Source organism: Mandrillus leucophaeus, unplaced genomic scaffold (genome assembly GCF_000951045.1).
Source record: "Mandrillus leucophaeus isolate KB7577 unplaced genomic scaffold, Mleu.le_1.0 Scaffold1228, whole genome shotgun sequence".
NCBI classification, from domain to species: domain Eukaryota; kingdom Metazoa; phylum Chordata; class Mammalia; order Primates; family Cercopithecidae; genus Mandrillus; species Mandrillus leucophaeus.
This window is the reverse complement of record NW_012100632.1, coordinates 360,092-384,021: the sequence shown is the minus strand read 5'-3', so window position 1 is coordinate 384,021 and position 23,930 is coordinate 360,092. Positions and strand designations below refer to the sequence as shown.

The window sequence follows — 23,930 nt, the reverse complement described above, 5'->3', positions numbered from 1 at the left end:
TAAAAGTTAACGTTAAAAAGATAGTTACACAGCATAAGAAATAATCAAATAAAGAATGTATTTGTAGGTATTCTGAAAATTTAAATAAACATGTCCTATTTGCTAAATAATACTAAAATACTGACAGTGGACAGTAAAGATTAAAGAACAGTTATAATTGGCTTATTACTCAAGGATCCCTTCAAAAAATTTACTTTCAGTATTAAAATTCACTTTGCTTACTTAAAATCTAAAACGTTAGCTATAGAAGCTAAGCGGCAGAAAGCTGTGTTCTTAAATTAAATATGACAAGTCTGATCATATTTTTTAAAAATCTGACTTTTTACTCAGTGTATTTCGATTTAGGAATAAATGTAAATAAAAGAGAACTAAAAGTAAAAACATCAAATTTGACATTAATCAAGTTACAATTTTTTAGCATTTTCTCAATTTCTAAGTTTTTGAGCATCAAATTGCTTTTCTATTTTTGTGATTTCATGTTTTGAATGCTTCCATTTTAAAGTGAATGAAAACTGAAGCTAAAGAACGTTATTAAAATATACCACATTTGCCATGACTCGTCAATCTAAAAATCAAATCTCAACATTTCTAAATAATCAAGCCTTTCTAATAAACATCTCTAGAAATCACTATATCAGAAAATAATGCAAACTATACTAACATAAAAATTCAAGACTTTCTTAGTATCCACTTTATCTTCAACTCCATTCCCACTAGTATCCCTCTACAATTTCCCCTAAATGGCTCAGTCTTCTTAGCCCTAAGTGGGTGGGAGGTGGGTAGATGATGAGAGATTACTTAAAGGGTACAATATATGCTACTCAGGCAATGGATACCCTAAAATACCTGCCTTCACCACTACACAATCTATGCACGTAATAAAATTACACTTGTAGGCTGGGTGTGGTGGCTCATGCCTGTAATCTCAATAATCTGGGAGGCCAAAGTGGGAGGATCACTTGAGCCCAAGAGTTCGAGACCAGCCTGGGCAACATGGCGAGACCCTATGTCTAATAAAGAAAAAAAAATTATACTTGTAGCCCATACATTTATACAAATTAAAAAAACAGAAAAGTCTTCTTAGCCTTAGCTTTTCTACCACTGTCAAATTATATCCAGAATATCTAGCTGTAGGTTCAAATTTCTCAAAAAATTTTATTTTCTTTATCTAGGATTTATATCAGTTTTTCTAAAAATGTGTAGTTTATTTCCTCTTGCTTATATACTCAAGGAAAACAAACATGTCAAAGGATGTGAGGAAGCTTGTCAGGAATACACAAACACTTCAGAAAATCATAAAGATACAACAAGAACATGAAAAAAACCCACAATGTATGTAAGAAGATAAGTAGATTCTTACACACAATTCTGCTTAGCAAAGAAATGAAAACAGCTATTTTACAATGTTTACTAGTAAAAACAAATCACAGAATTAGAAAATCTAAGTTCTACACAGAATTCTGTAAGCAAAATACATTCACTCAGAAAAATAATTTCATAATGTGTTATAGCTGAAGCTTTTGGAAGCATAAAGTGTGCTTTAAAAAATTCTAATTTCTAGAAACTGATTTTGAAACAAAATTTTGTAATCTCACTTTAAATTGTGAATTTTTTAGTGCAATAAGGGCTTTTACTACTGAAATGAAGTTTGATGATAATCACACTCTGTTTTAATTTGCTTCCTAAATTCAAATCCTCCTATGTGTGTTTTCCTCAAAAAAAAAAAAAAAAAGACTTTGTACCTGTTCTAAAAGCCTAAAGCAGTAAAGAAATTATAAGTAGATTTGCTTTATTATTCTAGTTAAATACAAATTCTGTGATAAAGTAATCTGTTTTAGCACGTGTTGTTCAATGTATCATGGTATGAATTTTCTGAATTTAAATTAATAAACATGTTATAAATTACATGTCACTATATGACATTTGTTTCTAAATTATATACCATAAAAACACTCAAGTAATAAAACATAACTAGGCTGACTTGGATAAAGTATACTTTTAAAATTTTGTAAAAATACTTATTTTCATACCTGCCCACTGTGTGCATTCCATTTTATTCTAAAACAGTCATGAAATAAGCTCCCAGAACCCCACAGTATTAAAATTAGGAAATAAATACAACTCTTTTGATCCTATGTAACTTATTTTTAGTTGTTGCAACAAATTACATCAAGTACTCATTCAATTAACAGGAAACTAAAAATGCAAAGTTTCAGAACTTAAAAAGAATAGTTTACAATCCATTTAACTATGATTGACCTATTTTGACAATTAAAAACCAACCAACCAGATGGCTCATCACACTCAACATAGAACTGTATTCAAAGTTGGATGGGGCTGAGTGTGGTGGCCCACACCTATAATCCCAGCACTTTGGGAGGCCAAGGCAGCCGAATCACCTGAGGTCAGGAGTTCGAGACCACCCTAGCCAACATGGTGCAACCCCATCTCTACTAAAAAATACAAAAATTAGCTGGGCGTGGTAGCACATGCCTGTAATTCCAGCTACTCAGGAGGCTGGGGCAGGAGAATCGCTTGAATCTGGGAGGCGGAGGCTGCAGTGAGCGGAGATCGTGTCACTATACTAAAGCTTGGGCAACAGAGCGGGACTCCATCTCAAAAAATAGATTAAGATAAGATAAGATAAGATAAAATAAAAGTTGGATGGACCTTTGAACATCAGATGAGGCTCCTTATTTTACAGATGAAGAAAAAGAAATTGGGAAACCTTAAGTGCCTTGCCCAACATCACATTTGAACAAGGGTCTTTCTAAATAACAGAGGCATTCTGATGACTGTAAAATGCTGACATGTTTGTAGCATTAAAATTGTGATGTAGTACTTTTCCTCTCACTTTTATCCTAATATTCTTCCCACTCTGCCTTGCTTCTTTTAATAATAGAATTGGCCATGGGTAACTCACTAATAATATACTGTAGGTATCTAAACTTAGAAACCAAAACTATTCTCAGGAGGCGAAATAAAATATCCTTTACTATTTCTGTTATCTTTACTTTTGATTACAGCTAAGATTTCCTCTGTGAGTAGGCTGTTGTTGAGAAGCAGTGACTCAGCTTGTGAAATTACTGACTTGTTTATAGGTTATGAACATTCTACCCATTATTACTAAATCAAGGGAGCTTGTTTATATTATCTGTTACCATGCATTTTATTTAAAAGCATGGATAATTCTTAGAATATTAAATTGTTTTAATACTTTAAACATGAAATTATACATCTAAAAAAAATGTTAATGCTACTTAACACTTTTTAAAGATTGTTTATTTCCTATTAGAGTGACCTATGGTACAAGAACAATGGACTGCAAAGTCAAAAGATCTAGACTAGACTCCTTAAGTCAAAGTGGCTACTTTTCATCTAGCTGTGTAATCCTACACAAATCATTTAACTTATCTCTCACTCTCAGGGTCCTAAAAGTAAATATATCCTCTGCTCAGTGGTAGGCTGGGCAGGAGAATCACTTGAACCCAGGAAGCGGAGGTTGTGGTGAGCGGAGATTGCACCATTGCACTCCAGCCGGGCCAACAAGAGCGAAACTCCGTATCAAAAATAAATAAATAAAAAAATAAGAAAAGAAAAGAAACAAAATATATCCTCCACTCAGTTTTTCCTTTTTTTTTTTTTTCCCTTCTGTCGACCAGGTTGGAGTGCAGTGGCGTGATCTTGGCTCACTGCAGCCTACACCTCCCGGGTTCAAGCAATTCTGTCTCAGCCTCCCAAGTAGCTGGAACTACAGGCGTGTGCTACCACTCCCAGACAATTTTTGTATTTTTAGTAGAGATGGGATTTTGCCATGTTGGCCAAGCTGGTCTCGAACTTCTGACCTCAAATGATTCGCCTGCCTCAGCCTCCCAAAGTGCTGGGATTACAGGTATGAGCCACGGTGCCCGGCCATCCACATAGTTTTTCTATCGAAGGGGAGAACTTCTTGAAAATGCTCTATAAATTATAGTAACACTATACAAAAACAAGGTATTATTATAGAACTATCAGTTACTACCCTTGAGGAACATCTGCAAAGATCTTTTGTTTTCTGACCGGCCTTCTCACAAGGTTTCAAAACCTGCATGGAAAGAAAAACTATGTAGGTACAGAATTTAGAGACAAAATTTATACCTTATGTGGTCTTACTCATTCATTTAACAAATGAAAGAATAAAACAAAGACCAGAAAGGTTAAGCAACTAAGGTAAAACCAAACCACTGAGTTTTCTGATTCCCAAACTACTGTCCTTTCCACCAGGTCAGTTACTATGTAAATCCCTTTCTCAAAAAACCTACCAAAATTATAACTAGCATCATGCTAACATTATTATCGGTTTTCCCTATATAAATCACAAACTCTTTGATGATACTCTTTTTATTCCTCTCCCTCCTATCAGTACCTAGCAAAACCTTAAATACGTAATACATAAATAAAGGACGCTGGATTAAGCTTAATAAAAACCAGTATTAAGCACATGAAAAGATGCTCTACGTTATCAGTCATTAGGAAAATGCAAACTAAAAGCACAAACAGATACCACCACTACACACTTATTAAAATGGTTAAAAATAATAATAAACTTAAAAAAAACCCTGACATTGCCAAGTAATAACAAAGATGCAGAACAACCAGAATTCTCAGACATTGCTGTCTAGAATGCACAAACGTTACAGCCATTTCAGAAGAAAGTTTGGCAGTTTTAAAAAGTTAAACATACACTTACCGTATGAAGACATATGTCCACCCAAAAACTTGTATACAAATATTTATAGTAGCTTTATTCAGAATCAACAAAAACTGGAAACAACCCAAATGTTTATCAGCTGGTAAATGGATAAACAAATTGTGGCATTCAGCAATAAAAAGGAATAGACTACTGATAGAATCAACAACATAAATGAATCTCAAATGCTTTATGCTAGATGAAAAACTTCCTACCCAAAACGCTACCATACTATATGATTCCATGTACACGACATTCTGGAAAAGGTAAAACATGAGGTCAGAAAACAGATCAGTGGTTACCAGAGCCTGGAGGAAAGGGAAGGGAACTGATTACAAGAGACAACAGAGAACTTTTTCGAGGTGATGAAGAGACAACGGAGAACTTTTCTGAGATGATGGATATATTCTATATTTTGACTATGGTAGTGGTTGTACAACTGTGTAAGTTTCTCAAAACTTATAAAACTGTATACTTCAAAAGGATGAATTTTTCTATATATAAATAATACCTCAGTAATACTGATTTTAAAAAAAAAAAAATCTCACTTATGCCCTTTCATTACCTGAGACCCTAAGTAACTTATTGAGTTTCTATGGCCTTTATAGTTTTTCTTACTAAGAAAATGGAGGGGCTATAACATTAGTATTTAACCGTCACCAGTGGAGCATGTCCAGGTTCTTGGTGTTTTGAACAAATAATTGGACAAAATGCACTAACAAAGCAAGGAAAAGAATGAAACAAGAGCAGAAATGTACTGAAAACCAAAGTATACTCCAAAGGGTGGGAACCGCACCAGCAACAGCTCAAGGGCCTGGATACAGAATCTTCTTGGGTCCAAATATCCACTAAAGGTTTCCCATTGGTCACTTGGTATTCACCTCAGGTAAATGAAGTGGTGCCCAATAAGAGGCTGAAGTGAAGCTACAAAGGTCACTCTCCTATGCAAACATCTGATTGGTTGTGGAAAGCAACCAATCAGAGGCTGAAGTAAAGTTACAAAGGTCACACTCCTATACAAACATCTGATTGGTTGTGGAAAGCAACCAATCAGAGGCTGAAGTGAAGTTACAAAGTCGCACTTCTATGCAAACGAAGATTTGGCCTGCAATCAGTCTGTGCGCCAACAACCAACCAGAGACTGAAGTGAAGTTACAAAGTTACACGCCTTTGCAAACGTCTGATTGGTTGCTTTCTGCAACCAACCAGAGGTACTTTCAATTTTCCCTCTGCCACGCAGAAAAGGTAGGGATCCGAAAAGGGAGCAGCCTCCAGCTCTTTTGTTACTTAAGCATGGAAAGTGAGGGTTTTCCTTTCAATTTAGTTCTAAGAAGTCAGCGTGAAATGGCCTTAAGTTCCCTGAGTCCAGATTCTATTCTCCTGCCTCATAACTACTGCCTCCCTTCCAGTGTTAAAATCATATTACTCAACTGTAGAAACATTTTTGTATCCTGTCTACTTTTCCTAGAACTCTTAAAATTACATTTGTGTTGTGTTAATGGTAAATAACTAAAGGTAAATAAATATTTCAAGACATATGAATTTAAAATGTCAAAATTAAAGCAATATTTCTCAGATATATTTTAATAAGGTGTGGTTGTTAAACATAATTTTTCACCAATTCTCTTGTTATCACAAAGTACTATAAATAGACATAAAATAATAGATTATATAAACTGGTGTAAACTTAAAGGCAATACAAGTAAAATATCTAAACACATAAAAGGACAGACACTATAAAATGAAGGAAATGTATATAAATTCATTGATAGCTTATTTATATTTACGAAAGCAACATGCTGCATCTTTCTGGAGATGAGTCATACAAAAATTCTACTTATTAATGCAACCTGGAACTAGGTTTATAATCCAGAGCTTCTCTTGATTAAATATTTTATTTTTATTAAATATTATTTGGAGCACTGTGGATATCCTTAGTAAGATTCCATTAATTCTCAAATTAAAGACATTACTTATGTTGTTCTCAGTTACTGCACTGTGACTGCCACCAACAGTCATCACTGCCTAGCACGGTGTCACTTTTAGCTTGCAGAGCTTCAGCCAAGAGGAGAAGTAAATAGGGAGTTCTCTACGCTACAGTTCCTACCAAGCCAAATGCCCACAAAAAAGCCAGTGGTAAAGCACACAGGAAGTAACTAGCTACAAAAGCCACTCACAAGAATATGTTGCATACTAGAAAGGTTAAGAAACCACATCATTATAAGCCTTGTACTGTGGCTCTCAGTGAAAATCAGAAGTTATCAAATGTACACTGAACTTCTCACTTGCAAATTTCCCTTCCAGCATCAGCTGTGAGAACTTCAAAACAGATCTACACTTCCAGAGTGCAGCCTCTGACACTTTTCTAAAGGCAAATGAGGCCTACCTGGTTAGCCTATTTGAAGACACCCACCTTTGTGTTATCCATATCAAATATGTAACAATTATGCCTAAGGACATCCTGCCAACAAGTCTCGTATGTAAAAAATGTGCTAAAATGTATTATGAAAGGAAATTTTTATTCTTAAAAAACAAAAAAGTACCTAATTATGAGATTGCAAATGGGGAAAAAAATGGATGAGAGAATAAGGTATTAGCAAGTTTTTCCCCCACTTTGATTTGTATGCAAATTTTTGGTATTAATGTTGGGGACAAAAAACATTCAAGCAAGTAAAAAATGTTTACATGAACAAGTTTCAGCAACTAAATTTTATAATCATTGTAAACAAATCTGTTGACTTTTTCTGGGGAAAAAAATGTGTTTTGCCCCCTAATGTCTACACAATAAAAATATAAACTCTGGGCACACAAAGCCTTTGGAATTTTTAGACACAGCCTGCCAGAACCAGGCGTCCCATGCGTCTACACTAAATTTTTTGCCACTTCCTAAAATGCACTACAAACTTTCTTGTTTCGAACACTATTCCTCCTTCTCTACATAATAATCAAGTCAGCCTTTGTGATTACTTTCTCACAGAATCCCCTAGAGAAAGCCAGCTGCTCCCCGCTCTATGGTCCCACTTTATTTCCACATTATATATTTGTCTGGTCACCTGTTTGTCTCTTCCATTAGCCTAGACTAGGATCTAGAACTAGGCCAGATTCCTTATTCATCTTTGAATATCTCTGCAGTAGTTCTTGTTAGCTCCTAACTCAATGTTTAACTGAATGAATTCTATAAAATCAGGAGCCATGGAAATCTACACTAAAAATAATGAAAGTGTATTCATTATTAAATACAAATAAGTATTTAAAACAAGAAAGGTATTTGTAGTAAACTAGAATGCTTTGGTTGTACTAAAAATTTTCACAGAGTTTGTAAATGAGGTTCATTATTTTCCTGAAGTTAATATAATCTTACCAAAGGTATCGGATTCACATCTTTATATAGAAAGATTTAAGTTCTAGACCTTTTTCTGAATTATGTCACTTAGCCTTTCTTTAATTTTTCTCTACTAGAAAGCCACTTTATTTAATATAAGCATATTACACTAATATTTGAAAATTATTAGTATAGAAGCAGTCCACTACACAGCATCAAATCTAAAGCATCATCATAGTACCACTGATAGGGACAGTCTCTTCTATCCATGTCAACTAGTTCTACACCAGAGCTACAGAAAATCAGAATTATCAAACACATCAAGTTCTCTCAACTTTGTCTTAATATGGATCCTGCTTTAAAATTTCGCACTGAATCCTACTAAACAAGAAATGTGTTAATCTAGTGAATTATTTTGACAACCACCTATATAAACCAAACTAATTTTTCTCAGAAGCTCATTAGCTTAACCCAAAATTTCTTTTACTTTTAATACTTTCACTTTGTTATGTGTTCCAATTTTCAAAGCTGTAACTGTAGGTCTTACTTGATCATATAAGAGAACCTGTCAAATCTAACAATAATTTAGGATTAGTGCTATAGACATTAAGATATGTAGCTGACAGGCTGTAATCAGAACTATAACTTCAAATGACTTGCATAACTAAAATATAATTTCATTTTCATTTAATCCACAAATATTTGTTGAATAACAACAACGTACAGCACATTGTGATGGCCCCTGGGGGAGGATATAGAAATGAAGGTAATAATAGAAATGATGGTAGTAACAGAAGGTAGTAATACCTAACATCTATTGATAGCTTATTGTGTGCATGACACCTTACATGTATTAACTCACTTAATCTTCCCACCAATGCTAGGAGGTAGTTAGAATTATCCTTAATTAACTAAGGTACTGACAAGTTAAGGAATTTGTCCAATGTCAGACAGCTGGTATTTGAACCTAGGGATTCCAGCTGTAGTGTCCTGACTCTGAGGAACCTCCAATCTAATAGAAGGTATTAACTGAAATAACAAATAACTTATAATAAAGACGCAGAATTTTTCAAATGCCAAAGGTGCTGTAGGATTTTAGAGTTAAGAATATGCAATCAGGTTGAAAGAGGAGAATTTTCAGGCTGCATTTTGCTGGTTGGATAGGATTTTAAGAGCATGTTTTAAAGAACATCAAAACTTGAGACACAGCTCAGTAATTTTTACAAAAACTGTAATCTCTCAACAGCAGGTTATATCAGTAACAGTTTTGCATAAATTAAAACATTCATATACATGGACACTTTATGTATGCATGTTTCAGTTTAGTTTCATTAAATGAAAGAAGAGGGCAATTATTACTTCCACACCTAAGGACAAAGTAAATGGAAGTATGCAGTAAGGTACAGAGGACATATCTATTTACTCACACTACAACTACATCCGTCCCTTCTTACACTATACCAGTAAAAACCAGGCTCAGGAAAAAACATACTCTTTAAGAATGTTGATGTGAAAGATCACATCGTTTTTTGTCAGTCATCTGCCATCACTGCCAAGCACAATCATTTTGCCAAGTACTTTGTCACAATGGAGAATGTCTGTATGTTAGATTTGAAAATCTGTGTCATAAACCTCGTAACAGAATACGCCTCTGCATATCATGCCACCTAAGCATGCTGCCTGAACTGAAGAAGGTCCTTAACACCAAGGAATTTGTTCCAAAAGTAGATGTCTTTTGCAACTTTAATTCACAATAGGTATTTAAATATATATTTAATGCTATGTTTTTTGCAACCCCTGTTTTTGATACAATCTTTTCTTTCTAATTTGGGCTATCACCATACCCTACTATTCTTGAGATGCAGGAACTCCTCCTTTCCATTTGGCAAAAAAATTACAGTATCTGGGCACTAAGAGACAAAAGATTTATATGACTAATCCAAACAAAAGAAAATAGAAGATAGGCAAGAATCCTAATTACTCAAATAGTTGTTTTCATGTAAAATCAAAGTCCACCCACTTAAAACTCCTTAAAAACTGGAGGACAAAAAGAAATACTTCATGGTATTCACTCAGGGCAAGGGTACGGAAGTGATACATGAACATGTAACAGCACATCTGGGGAACAGCAACTAATGTAGTGGAATGTGGTTTGTACAAAACTGGCTTGGGGCATGAGACAAAAACATTAAGAATCTCTGGTTAAAGAGGATAGATTGAATATAAGGATTTAGTTCTGATGCTTCCCAGTAAATAAATTTTTGAAAGACTATTAACCCCAAAGAAACAGAAACATAATTTTAAAAGCTAGAGAACAGAATAAGTGGCAATGACAATTACACCTGGGAAGGCTGAATTCCACAATAGCCTAGAGGAAAGCCAAAGACACCTAGTTTATATCACATTGACATTTAGTACATAAACTCCTTGGAGAAGTGTTGGGGCAAGGAAAACATAAGATGGGCTGAAGCATTATGTGGTGTTGGAAAGTAAGGAAGTGAGTGCTCAAAAAGCAAAGATGAGCACAGAAGCCCACCAGAAAAAGTGCCCCCTGGCCAAAATTGGAACAGCTTGATCAACAAAATAAATGACAGAAAACTGGATTATAATCCAAAGAATAAAATAAATATACATAAGTCTACACTGATATAAATAAATAAGTAAATAAATGGGGGGGAGGGACAAATTCTCCTCACAGAAGAATTTCAATTAATAAATGTAGAAATAATGAGAGAAATAGAAAATCACTATTATTAAGCCTCAGTAATAATTGCTGCAGACAAGATCACAGATAGATGATAAAATTAGTGGGCAGAAATTTAGGGGGAAACAGGATATCTGCATGGTCTCAAAGAATTTGATTTTTAAAAGCTATTTTATTTTTAAAGTTTGACCCGCCTGGTTGAATAACTTTAAATCGAAGCATTTAATAATTATTACAGGGGAAAATAGTAAATTGACAGTGGAGAAACCTAGCAGACACCCTCTTACCCAAGTAAGTGATCAAGGGTAACATCATCAGTAGTACATATCAGCATCATGCCCACACCCCTACAACATAATGCACTGAAAGGAACACATCCCGTCTGTGATAATCCTTCTTTTCAATTCATAACCTCAATCTATTCCTGAGAGAACATCCACAAACCCAAATTGAGAGCCATTCTACGAAATAACTGACCAGTATTCTTCAAAAGTGTCAAGATCTTGAAAATGAAGACTGAAAAATTATCACAGATAAAAGGAAACCAGGAGATGTAAGTAAATGCCATGTGGTATCCTAAATTTGGATCTTGAAACAAACAAAAACTATGAGTGGGAAAATTGGTAAAATCTGAATAAATTCTGCAGTGTAGTTAATAGTATTATACTAAGGTTAATTTCTTACTTCTGATCATCGTTCTATGGTTATATAAGATGTTAAGATAAAAAGAAGCTGGGTGAAGAGTATATGGAAACTTTGTACTCTTTCTGCAATTCTTGTGTAAATACATTAAAGCAAAGAAATAAAAAATAAACTAAGGGGCTCAGGAACTGGAAGTTTCAGACACTCTGGGAGTGAGAGTGGAGTCCAAACTAGAACTGACTGAAATCTAAGAAGTAGTGAAAACCCCCAGACCTCCGCTTCTACTCTTCAACGCCTTCTGATAAAAGACTAAACAATCCCTGGAGAGCATATAACAGGACATATCTAGACTAGAGGACAACATGCTCAACTGAATTTGAAGGGTGCCATAATGAAAACTGGGGAATTAGGTTAATCTGCATGCTTAAAGATGAGACCCATGTCCCCTTTTCCTACTCAGCTCTCAAGTTTATTCTCTCCTGGCAAAAGATGAGAAATTTTGTCTGGGAAAACAATCCAGCACAAGAGAAAAGATGTGTCACTGGGTGCCCTGGTCTAAATGCCTATGTCTCTTCACCCCAAAATTCACATGTTGAACCCTACTTACCAATATGATGATATTAGGAAGTGGGATCTTTGTATGGTGACTGGATCAAGAGGGCAGCGCCCTCATAAATGAGATTAGCGCCCTTGTAAAAGAGGCTCCAGAGAGCTTCCTTGTCTCCTTTCACCATGTGAGGACACAGCGAGACGGTGCTACTCTGTGAACCAGAAAGCAGGCCTTCGCTAGACACCAAATCTGCTGGCACCTCTATCTTGGACTTCCCAGCCTCATTCACAGAAACTGTGAAAAATAAATTTCTGTGGATTACAAGCCACCCAGTTTATGATATTTTGTTTTTGCAGTCCAAATGGACTAAGACTGGGAGTCTGCAAGGAAATCATCCAGATTTACCATTCTACAGAGAAAACTATAATCACACAGAAGCAGAGCTTCCATTCAGCCTAGGGCCTCTCTCTTAAATAAGCACAGACTTCCAAGGATCATGAGACATCTAAGAAAAGCAACAAATATGAAAGATAAAGACCAAAGTAAACAAACAGAAAAAGGAAATTTGGAAGAAAAAGAATACGCAGACAAAAAAAAAAAAAAACTACCAACATTTCCTAAGAGAGATAAGACGCTGCATCCATAAAACAAATATAGGATTTTTTTTTTTCAAAAAAAGGAATGGAAACTATACATATGACAGCAGAAATAAGGACTTAGTAGAAGAACTGGAAGACAAAGTTGAGAAAAATCTCCCAGAAAGCAAAGAAAAAAACATAATGAAAATAGACAAGAAAATTAGAGAAACCCATCAGTAGGCCCAACATCTAACAATAGGAATTCAAAAGAGAGAGGAGAGATAAAATGAAGGAGAGGAAATCAAAGAAATAAAGCAAAATTTATAGAATTTATGAGATAAATTCCAGATTGAACAGGAGTAGCAGAATGAATTTAAAAAACACACATATCTAACTACATAATACAATAATTTCAGAACTCTGGGGACAAAGATTCTCTCTCCAGCTTGCAGAGAGAAAAAAAGAAAGTTTCAAAATAGTTGAAAAGGATCTTCTAAGCATCTGATCTCAACATCAACACAGAAAAATAGAAGAGAGTAGAGCAATGCCTTCAAAATTCTGAGAAAAAATTATTTCTGACTCAGAGTTCTCTGCCCAGTCAAACTATCCATAAAACAAGAGGGGAGAAAAAACATTTACAGACACATAGAGTCTTGAAAAAACTCTATCCCATCCAGAAAACAATTTAAAGTGGCCCTTCAAAATGAGAACGTAAACAAAGACAGCCAAAGATACCAGATACAGAAACAGCGGCTCCAAAGCAAGACAGAACTGAGAGAATCATTAAGATGACAGTAAAGCAAGTCCAAGACAACAGCTGCACAAAAGTTCTAGCTTTAACGAGTTCAAACTGGAGCAGGTCAAAGGGCCTGGGAAAGAGCTTCTTATGAAGTCAAAATTGGTAGGTTTGAAGATAAGCCATCATACACTTGAGAGATAGTTTGGACTAAATCAGGGTTTCTCAACAACAGCTCTATTGACATTGCGGGCCTTGTAATTCTTGGTTACAGGAGGCTGTCCTGTGCAGTGCATAAGAATACTTGGCAGTATACCTGGCTTCTACCCACTAGATGTCAGTAGCACAAACCCACACTCTCCTCCACTCCCCCAACATTGTCAAATGTCCTCTGGCGTGAAAATGGGCCCCAACTGATAACCACTTGGCTAATTTAATAAGTATACAGAAAACTAAGCAAAGCAAAATTGTTAAAAATTACTAACTCTGGCCTGGCTAACATGGTGAAAATGGAGTCATTATAAACTTTGAAATACTGATGTATCCAGGCCGGGCATGGTGGCTCACCCCTGTAGCCCTAGGACTTTGGGAGGCTGAGGCAGGAGGATTAAGTCTAGGAGTTCAAGACCAGCTTGTGCAATAATAGTGAGACCCCATCTCTACGAAATACTGATGTATCCAAACAACTTGCAGTATGACAATATTGGGAGTACTGGGCAGGGTTAAAAAGTGTGTTTGTGTGTTGTTGGGGATAGTGGTAAACCCTCATTTTTACTTAGACTGAAAAATACCTTAAACTGAAAAATCAAGAAGTAACACTATAAAAACGCTAGTTTCGGCTGCGCATGGTGGCTCACACCTGTAATCCCAGCACTTTGGGAGGCCGAGGCGGGTGGACCACAAGGTCAAGAGATCAAGACCATCCTAGCTAACACTGTGAAACCCCGTCTCTACTAAAAATAAAAAAAATAGCCAGGTGTGGTGGCGCGTGCCTGTAGTCCCAGCTACTCGGGAGACTGAGGCAGGAGAATCATTTGAACCTGGGAGGCAGAGGTTGCAATGAGCTGGTGTCATGCCACTGCACTCCAGCCTGGGGTGACAGAGCAAGACTCCGTCTCAAAAAAACAAAAAACAACAACAACAACAAAATGCTCATTTCAAATATGGAAGTAAGTATCAAAAGCCTGAAATGATGGGAAATTTGCAGAGACCTACTGTTTTTGTAAATACAGTCATGTGCCATATCAAGACATTTTGGTCAACAGTGAATCACAAATATGACAGTGGTCCCATAAGATTATAAATACCGTATTTTTACTGTACCTTCTGTATGTTTGAACACACAAAGACTTATGATGTATTACAACTGCCTACAGTGTTACATACAGTAACATGCTATACAGGTCTCTAGCCTAGGAGCAAATAGGCTATGCCATATATCCTAGGTGTGTAGTAGGCTAAAGCATCTAGGTTTATGCAAGCACATTGTATCATGTTCAGATGATGTCTAATGATGCATTTCTCAGAATAGATCCTCGTCATTAAGTGACAAGTGACTGTAGTTCTGCAGAGCTATTTGACTCTTATAAATATGTGCATGTATTAAATATAACTTTGATAAAAATAAATTTAAAAAATCAACTGAGTCCATATTATCAAGGACTTTCCCACTGGTTAAAGCTACCTTGATTTAGAGTCAAACAGCTATGTAACTTTGAGCAAGTTACTTAACATCTTTAAGCCTAGTTTCTTCATGTGTAAAATGGATAATGAAGAATAATAGCTAATACTATCATACTGTCAAATGAGATAATATATATAAACTGGTTAGCATAGTGTCTAGCACATACTGTTTACAAATAGTACCTATCATTCAAATTGCAATCAGAGGGTAATAATTATAAACTTTAAAACAGGTAAATCTTAATCTCATCTGTTTTGGTAAGTAACCCTGGCAGTTGTGGGGAAGATGGTTAGGAAAGGAAAGGCGTTGGAAGCAGAGTGACCAATTAGAAAGGTTCCATTGGAGAAAATACAATAATTAGACAAAGGCAGAGCCATGGATAGAAAGATAAGGACACAGAAATATTTTCTTTTTGTGTGTGTGTGTGTGTGTGTGTGTGTGTTGAGACGGAGTCTCGCTCTGTCCCCCAGGCTGCAATGCAGTGGCGCAATCACGGCTCACTGCAAGCTCCGCATCCCGGGTTTACGCCATTCTCCTGCCTTAGCCTCCCTAGTAGCTGGGACTAGAGGCGCCCGCCACCTCGCCTGGCTAGTTTTTTTTTTTTTATTTTTTAGTAGAGACGGGGTTTCACCATGTTAGCCAGGATGGTCTCGATCTCCTGACCTCGTGATCCGCCCGTCTTGGCCTCCCAAAGTGCTGGGATTAGAGGCTTGAGCCACCGCGCCCGGCCCACAGAGATATTTTCTAAGTGGTGAACTACATGTGAGAAAAAGGAAAAGAGAGGAGTCAAAAACGGTTCTAACTTAAGCATATAAATAGATGGCGATAACATTAACTGAAACAGGAGAACACCAAGAATTGGGTTGCGAGAAGGGAAGGAGAAATAAGCTTGATATTACTTATATTTAATTTGTGGGTCCTAGAGTACAACCAAGTAGAGATATCCAGTATGCAAGTGGAAATCTGAATCTAGAAGGGCTCAGGGCTAGAGATATAAATGTGTAAATCACAATCAAAGGTTGAAGTTATACAAGTGGATCCGATTACTCAAGGCAAATACACAGAGTAAGAGGAGAGGGGAAATAGGAAAACTGTGAGCACAAAAAATTAACAACACTATGTAAATACTCCCGAAACTACAATCAGATCATCTTAATTTGTTTTTGAAAATAATGTACATGGTCATTTTTAAATATGAAAGTCTAAATATGTATCCCAATAATCCAGACATCCAGAAATAGCAACTCTTAATATTAGTGTATTCCTTCTAATCTTTCAATGCATATAACCCTAAATTGTTCATTTTTTCCTCGACGAAATTAGAATCATATACAACTCTGCATTCAGCTTTGCTTTCATTCATTAAATGAGCATTTCCAATGATACCTAAAATAATGACTTTTATTAAACACTCCAATTTGTTTACAACCCTGGCAGGTATAACTTGACAAACTTGTCTCTTACTGGTAAGAGACAGTCAACATCTGAAATTTAAGAAAAAGGCTCATTTTAAAAGAATCACTAAAATCAAGAAGGACAATTGCAGCACATTTCCTCAGGTAATTTAATTAGGAAAAATAAAATTAAAAGAACATGCATTTGATATGTTCTATAAAAGATACTGATGAATGGATTTTATAAGAAGTCAGACAATAGAAATAAAAACAAGTTGTTTTTGCTATCAATATGTCTTATATACGTACTCTGAGGTTGCTGTGAAGCTCAAATGAGTTAATACAAAGTACAACCAACAGTATCTGGTATATAAATAAATGCTCAATAAATACTGGTTATTACTATCATCATCACCATTAGATGCCAAAACCAGTTCCAGACAGAAGTAGTGATTGCATGAAAGACAGGAGAAAAAAATCCAGACATAAAGAATTTACATTTCTACTCTTTTTCCTTCATTTTTTCCATTTTCTCTGGATTTACAGAGTCCATGAGCACTACTTTAAGTACTGCAGTTTAAGTATTATTTTTAAAGCATCAGTAAATGTGTACCTTATCCTTGATTATTCTATAAGATACTTGAGAGAACAAATTTTTCTATTCTCAGTTTTTCCTATTTGGCAGAATACAATAAGATGCACAGTGAGTACTCAATGAATATTAACGACACACATCCTTATAAGAAAACAGAATAACAAAATAGCAACCAAACAATAATTAAAATTGGGATGATATTAAAAGAGACCTCAAAGCCAAAATCAATATACTACAATTCAAAGACATATAGCAGAATGAAACAGGTGAAAAGCTTTGTTCTTCACCATAATGAAGATACCACTCTCTTTGCTCTTTCTGGGTACAACAATTTAGGAGGAATACCAAAAACCCTGGATTATGTCCAAAAGAGAGGAACTAAGAAACAGTTAAAGAACTGAGGATGCTCAGAACAGAAGAGGTTAGTTCTCCTGCTGCCCTCTTCCATCTTCAATGATGAGAAAAACTATCCAATGGGAAATGCTTTAACATTTCTGTAAGGCAACTATCAAAAGATGGCAGCTATAGAGATCTAGACTTCTCTCAACTCAAAAACTTAAAAATAACATCTCTTCTAAGACAAAGATGTTATCAAAGATTAGTCATGAAAGTATGTATTAAAGCAAAAGTTGGAAAACAGCTTGCCAATGATGCTGTGGAAAACCTCCAAGGACAGGATAATTGGTTAGAATGCTAAATTTGCTTACAACCCTGTCACCACACCAACGAATATTTACTGAATATCTGCTCCAGGAAAGACGCTGTCTTAAACCTATAATACAAACCTACAAAAACGAAAAACAAAGAAAGAGAAACACACACAGTCTTTGTTGTCAAGGAATTCACAACAAATAATATATAAAATGTAGATTACAGTTTCAGATCATAATAGATGTCGCCAAGCACCATCTTGTAATTGCCAAATGAATTCTATTCCCACATAAAGGTCTTCTAAGAGTGAGAAATCTCTAAGGTTAAAATGGTCAGAAAAGGCTATTTAGAATAACTGAGATATGAGGTACTTATGGAAAAATGTGTATGAAGTTTTGAACAGGAAGGAGGGGACAGCACAAATAGAAGCGAAATGCAAGTTAGAGAGAAACCTGTTTGACTACATTAAAAACCTGTTTCATGGGAGAAGAGATAAGCTGGAAGGACAGGTTGTGGCCAGAATCAATTGTACTGGGCCTTGAATACCAACCTAAGTAATTTCAAATTTATCCTGCATAGAGTCTCTGTAGCAACTACTCCTCTCTGCTGTCGTAGCGATACAAAAATACTAAATAAACAGCATAGCTGTTCCAAGACTAAAATTTGAATTGCATATTATTTTCATGTGTCACAGACTATTATAATTCTTTTGACTTTTTTTCTTCAACAATTTGAAAATGTAAAACTCATTCTTAACTCACGGGCCATACAAAAACAGGCTATGAACTGATCTGGACCACTGGCCGTGGTTTGCCAATGCCCGTACTACACTAAGCTGTCTTCTTCAAGAGTCCTCTAAAGGTACATTTGTCCTTGAGTTTCAGGGACCAAAATATATTATTCACTGAACAACTATACACATCAACACATGCATGCACACATGCCCACATCTAACCAAAATCTAAATCTAGTAGGGGTCAGAGGTTCCCTATACAAAGGTCCTCAAAAAAAAAGAAATCTTTAGATTGATAATAAGTCATTAAAATAAATGCAACAAATTTTTTAATTTGCCATTTATTTTCACATGGTATATGTACTTAGAGTTACACACTATTCTTACAGAGCCTCTAAATTACATGGAGGGCTCTGTAAAATAGAGTATAATCAAGGGAAGAGTAGCAGAGGACGTGAGTTCTAGCACTAGGTCTGCCATTTACTCATTATTTGACCCTGAACAAGTCACTTTCAATCTTCTGGGCCTAATTCCCTCAACTGTGAAGTGGAGGGGTAACTTAGAGGATGATTATGCTTTCTCTTAGCTTTAGCACTGTATGATTCTACTACTACTTAAAAGGACCTGTCCGGGAGCTTCAAGGATCACACAAAAGTGCTAATTAAGAATACAAAAAAGATGACAAAGGCCTTGAACAAATGAGTGGGCAGATAGGACAAACAGGTGGGAAAATGACCAGAAAAGTGGAGTATCACTAAAATAAAGAAATTGGTTTTTAAAAAACTATCAAATCCTGCAGAGAATTCAAAGAGCAGAAGAGGCAAGAAGAAAAAAAAAAAAAAAAGCCAAAGATTTTGGTCATTTAAGAGATAACTGGTGACTTTCAGAAAGTTTCCAGTAATCCAGAAGCAAACATGGAAGTGGAGGCAATCACATTAACAAAGAATGAGTGTGGCCATCAAAGAAGAAAAAGCTAGTTGGCTAGCTATAAAAGGTAAGAACCACAGATTATGCTTCCAGGAATCACGAAAGGAACCAGGGAAAAAGAAGACTAAAGATGAAACTAAGGAATAGACAATAAAGGCATACGGTCCATAAAAAGTAGAAAGGGGGGGAAAAAAGTTGTGATGAATGTAAAGCCTCAGGGAAGGGATTTAATCTTAAAGGACAGGCATTTAATCTTTAAACTTTCATTGCTGCTATCACTTTTTACACAACAGATGTTTCTGCAAAGCTCGGTATCTATTATTATATCATGTTTTCTATAAATCAAGTTAATAGGGAAATAAATCTAATGGTGAGTTTTCTTAAAGCAGAGTTCCACCTACATATTTTTCTAACGATCAAAAAAATTGAGAAAGAATATTTTTATAAAAATGAAAATCAGCAATATGAAGCTCTAAAACGAAACACATATTTACACCTTTCTTACAGCACCTATCACTTCCTTCTTTGCATAATTACTTATGTGGTAAAGTACCTAGTCCCTAATTGGAGTTCAACAAACACTAGTGTTCCCTTTCTTAGTAGCTCAGAAAGTTCCCAAGGCAAGAATTCTGATTAACTCATCTGCTTATCTGCTTTGCACAGAGTTGGTGACGCTTGATGAACACACACTGACACATAACTCTCTGCCTTTTACAAAAATCGTCCTTGCAAAACAACTATCACTGTCCATCTGACAAAGCTGGGAAAATACCTGTATCATACAGGTACATAACTCCAATAATATCACCTTTGCATGGTGTCAGTGCTTGCTTAAGCAGCAAAGAATTGCTACAAAACAAGTAAAACAGGCACAAAAAAATTTAAGAATCTGTAAATGATCACTCATAAATTTCAAGATTCCACATAGCTAATTTCAATCCAACACTTGTCTCTATTTAAGGTATATGAGAAATAAAAATCCAAAGCATTAGCCTGATGATCAGCCAGTTAAAAATACACGCTTGAATACGCCGAAGATATTTATAAAGCCAACAGAGATACTATTAATATGTTGAAATTCGCTGGCCAGTGCTGGATTCTACCCTTAATCTTCTACTACTATTCAAGAGAACCCAACTAGTCAAGGCTTCTCGTATCACTTAAGTCACTCAAATTGGCATACACAACCCAACCTCAAAAAGAAAAAAAGAGTTCAGCTCTCCATATGGTAATGTTCTCCTATCTCCTTCCTTTACATTAATGTCCCATGTACTACTTTTCCACGATCTTAAGTAGGCCTCATTTAAGCAGGCCAATAGTACTACCAAGTAACAGGAGTTGAAAAAAAAGTCGTAACAGTTAAGTCTGCCCTCCCACAGATCTCACTTGGGTGTAGATTTCACAAGCGCTGAAAGCTATACGCTGCCACTGTCAAACCCTGAAGCCGCACCGTCACCCTGCTGTGCCCATAGGCAACTGTTCCAGAATGTTTTCTTTGAAATGATCTCTCTCGGCTCGACACGTTAAACAAGAACTTAAAAGGCCACCTTCTCCCCTAAAGTAGAACCTGATTCCTTCCCGTCCGCTCCTTTATTCGTCCAGCCCATAAAACCCGAGGCGGGAGGTCCGCTCCCCGACCCCTAGAGCCAGCGGGTCTCCCAACTGCTCGCCGCACCCACCGTCCACCCCCGACTGCCTCACGCCTCCTCCTTCCCCCACGGCAGAGCCTGCACCCCGGCCGGGCCCGCAGCCGAACCCCGGCCCGGGCCTGTGTTGCCGGGAGCGGCCGCAGGCCTCAGGCCTAACCTCCTGTGGGGCCCCTCACCTCTTTCGGGACCAGTTGGTTCTCCTCGCCGGGCACCATCGCTGACTCCGGCCGCTTCTCTCCGCCCTGCCGGGGGACGGTGGAGGGTGGCGGCGGCTCGCTAGCTCAAGAGAGAATGGCAACGGCAGTCATCCTCTCCGCCGCCTGCGCTCCAGCAATCGCGGAGGCCTCACTCTGGGCCTCAGACACCAGCGCGCAGACACCGACCCAGGGCTCCACCGCCGCCGCCGCCGCCGCCGCCGCCGCCGCCGCCGCCGCTACCACCGCCGCCTTCGTCGTCGGCCCCTCCCCCAGCCCGCTGCAATCAATGGAAAAATGGCGGCGGCCGCTCTCGCGAGAATTCGGCCCGTCGGGCTCCAAGCCCGGCGCCTGGCGCCCGAGGTGGCCGGCACTTGTCGCTTGCTTCTAGTCACCTCGGCTCTTCCTCAGCCCCGGGAAGTACAGAATTGGCAAGACAGCCATGCAAACGCTTTTCGTTAGAGGAGAGCTGGACGTTCCATCTCGGGACTCCCTCTGCCGGCCGGGGAAGGACCAGGCCCACTGTCCTCCCTGCCTTCTGGGGCTCTTCCGACTCTGCCCAGCAGGGAAAGACCAGCCGAAAGTTCCTTCTCTGACCCTAGCAACTCATACCCTTCTGGCTTCCCGTTAGCAAAGCGCCTGGACGTCATCCCCTCTTCAGATACCCCAGGCCTCGTCCTGGTAGAGACACCACCGCGGGTCACCTCCCGGCCCCCGCGCTTGGACACGGCTCTGGCCCTTCCAGTCGGAATGAACAGCGTTTTATTTGCTCCCGTTCACTCTCCTGACGTTCTTTTCCCCTCTCCCCACCCTCCTTCTCAACGGCCCCCAGCTGGAGGGACCTCAGGGGCCACCCCCTGCTGGGGGAGGCAGCCACCCCTTTCCTTATGAAGCGGTGTCCTCACCGCCCGCCCCCCGCAACTACATTGGAGAGGCGCTCCCCTGCCCCCTTCCACAGAACTTCCTTCTCCATCAGGGCCAAGTCTGAGAACTGAGCTAGCCTCCAAGAGTAGAGCTGTGTATGCTTCAACCTGTGATCTCCGTTAACGTTTTTGGAGAACTTTAATCTTCTCTAGCAGTAAGCATGGTGCTTTGTGTTACACTAAACAAAGTTTGCTGTAGTCATTTTTCCAAATCCTACTTCCATTATGGAGACTCAGCGGGGCTCCTTCATGAAGACTTTTATGGATGCAGTGATCTTACAGCGTGCTGAGATAATATAATCTTGTCATGTTCCTAACACCCACAGCATTAACTGCCTGCGCTTGTGTTCTCCAAACTTTTTTTTATTGTAATCCCGTTACCAAAAAAAAACCCATATACTTATATAAGTTTTATACGTGTCCTTCTGTGTGCAGAATTACAAAACATTTGTAAAATGTAAAAAGGCTAAGACAAAGATGAAATAAACATTTAAAATAACTGAGTTATTTTCCATATTAATGGTATAAAAATCTTTGTTATTCCCACTAAAAATATTTAGGGAAATCAATATGATTGACTAAGTTACATTAATTTTAAAAATAATACTTCGTGAAATAGTTATTAAAATGTCTGATTGAATGTCAGGTTACTTCTGTATTTGGTTTTAATGACTGTCATAAGCTGGGAAAAAAGGTAACTCACAAAGATGTAGATCCTAAAGGAAGAAGTACATCCTTGGGCATTCTTCCTAATGCATGTTAAGAAAGATTAAAAAAAAAAGTTTCATTTTTATCCATTCCATCCACCAACCATGCAAAGGTTTTTACTGAAATTCAACTAGTAGTGTTCCATCTTTCCTGATGTCAACCAGAAGACGTTGCATTTTTATATTTTTACAAATGATTCAAAGCTCTTTGGAATAAGTTGCTTAGAAGATTTTTAAGAGGTTGAAAATTTCTGTCTTCAAGTTTTAAGCATTCATGTATGAGTTTTGAGGGGTTATAGATCTTGTCTTTAAGGTTTTGATAGTTTGATTATCATGGATTAAGATGAATTTTGACTTTTTAAAATATTGCATTAAAATTAGTTGTCTTGATTATTGAATTTTTGGCACCACCCCTTAAATTTTGTGCCCAGGGTGAATGGTTTTCACCTTGAAAACCATTTGCTTCACCATAGTTCCAGCCTTGGGTGGCTCACATATATCATTTTTGCATTAAAATCACATGATAGAAATATTTCCAAACTTCTATTTACAAAATGTCATCCCATGACTTAGTAAGGTGTCTTCTGTAGTGCTGGCCACTGCTGTGGTGCTCACACTAGAAGTAGAAATGTCATCCGTCATCATCTTTTTTGCTTATGCTTGCAGTATTGTTTCAAACTCATGTTGTCTTTCCAGAAATCCTTTTTAGCCACTTTCATTTTAGTACACGTTCATATAATGAAATAAGAAGGTAATTGATAAATCTACTTAATTCAGCACACATAAACTGGAATAAGTCACAACATACTAAAAGAAAATGAAGGAATCTCTGAATTCTCTACATTGCAGAACTCACACTTTTCATTCAGGAATAGTGAGATGCCAGTGTTTATATATTCGATATAAGTAAAATTTAATTTTGTGTTTTTAGATTAAAATAAATAGAAAAAGAAAGTCTAACATTTTCTTCCCACAATCCCCCCTTTTCTGATTGCACACTCTTTTCTTTATAGGCCACTGGCTTGACTATTTCAGGAGAGCCTAATAGGTTGGTAAGTATACAATGAATATTTGTGGAATAAGTATGTGGATTCATGAATGGATTAATGAATAAATGGACAAATACAAATATATGCCTACTCTTCCTAATATATTGTTACTGAGATTACATGGATATGTGTTGATTTACTTTATATGTGAATTTTATTTCTC

General features: G+C 37.2%; 1 protein-coding gene across 3 annotated transcripts in view; it reads right to left on the bottom strand.

Moving 5' to 3' along the window:
• The window catches only part of USP47 (ubiquitin specific peptidase 47), a 117,150-nt gene extending 95,217 nt beyond the window's left edge, over positions 1-21,933 (bottom strand). For 2 of the 3 annotated variants that reach the window (XM_011971489.1, XM_011971490.1), the window contains exon 1: positions 21,071-21,933. In XM_011971489.1, the coding sequence (XP_011826879.1) occupies positions 21,071-21,109 (39 nt within the window). In that variant the 5' untranslated portion in view covers positions 21,110-21,933. The remainder of the gene's footprint in view (positions 1-21,070) is intronic. The other variant, XM_011971488.1, reaches the window with a different exon arrangement.
• Between the last annotated feature and the right edge of the window lie 1,997 nt (positions 21,934-23,930).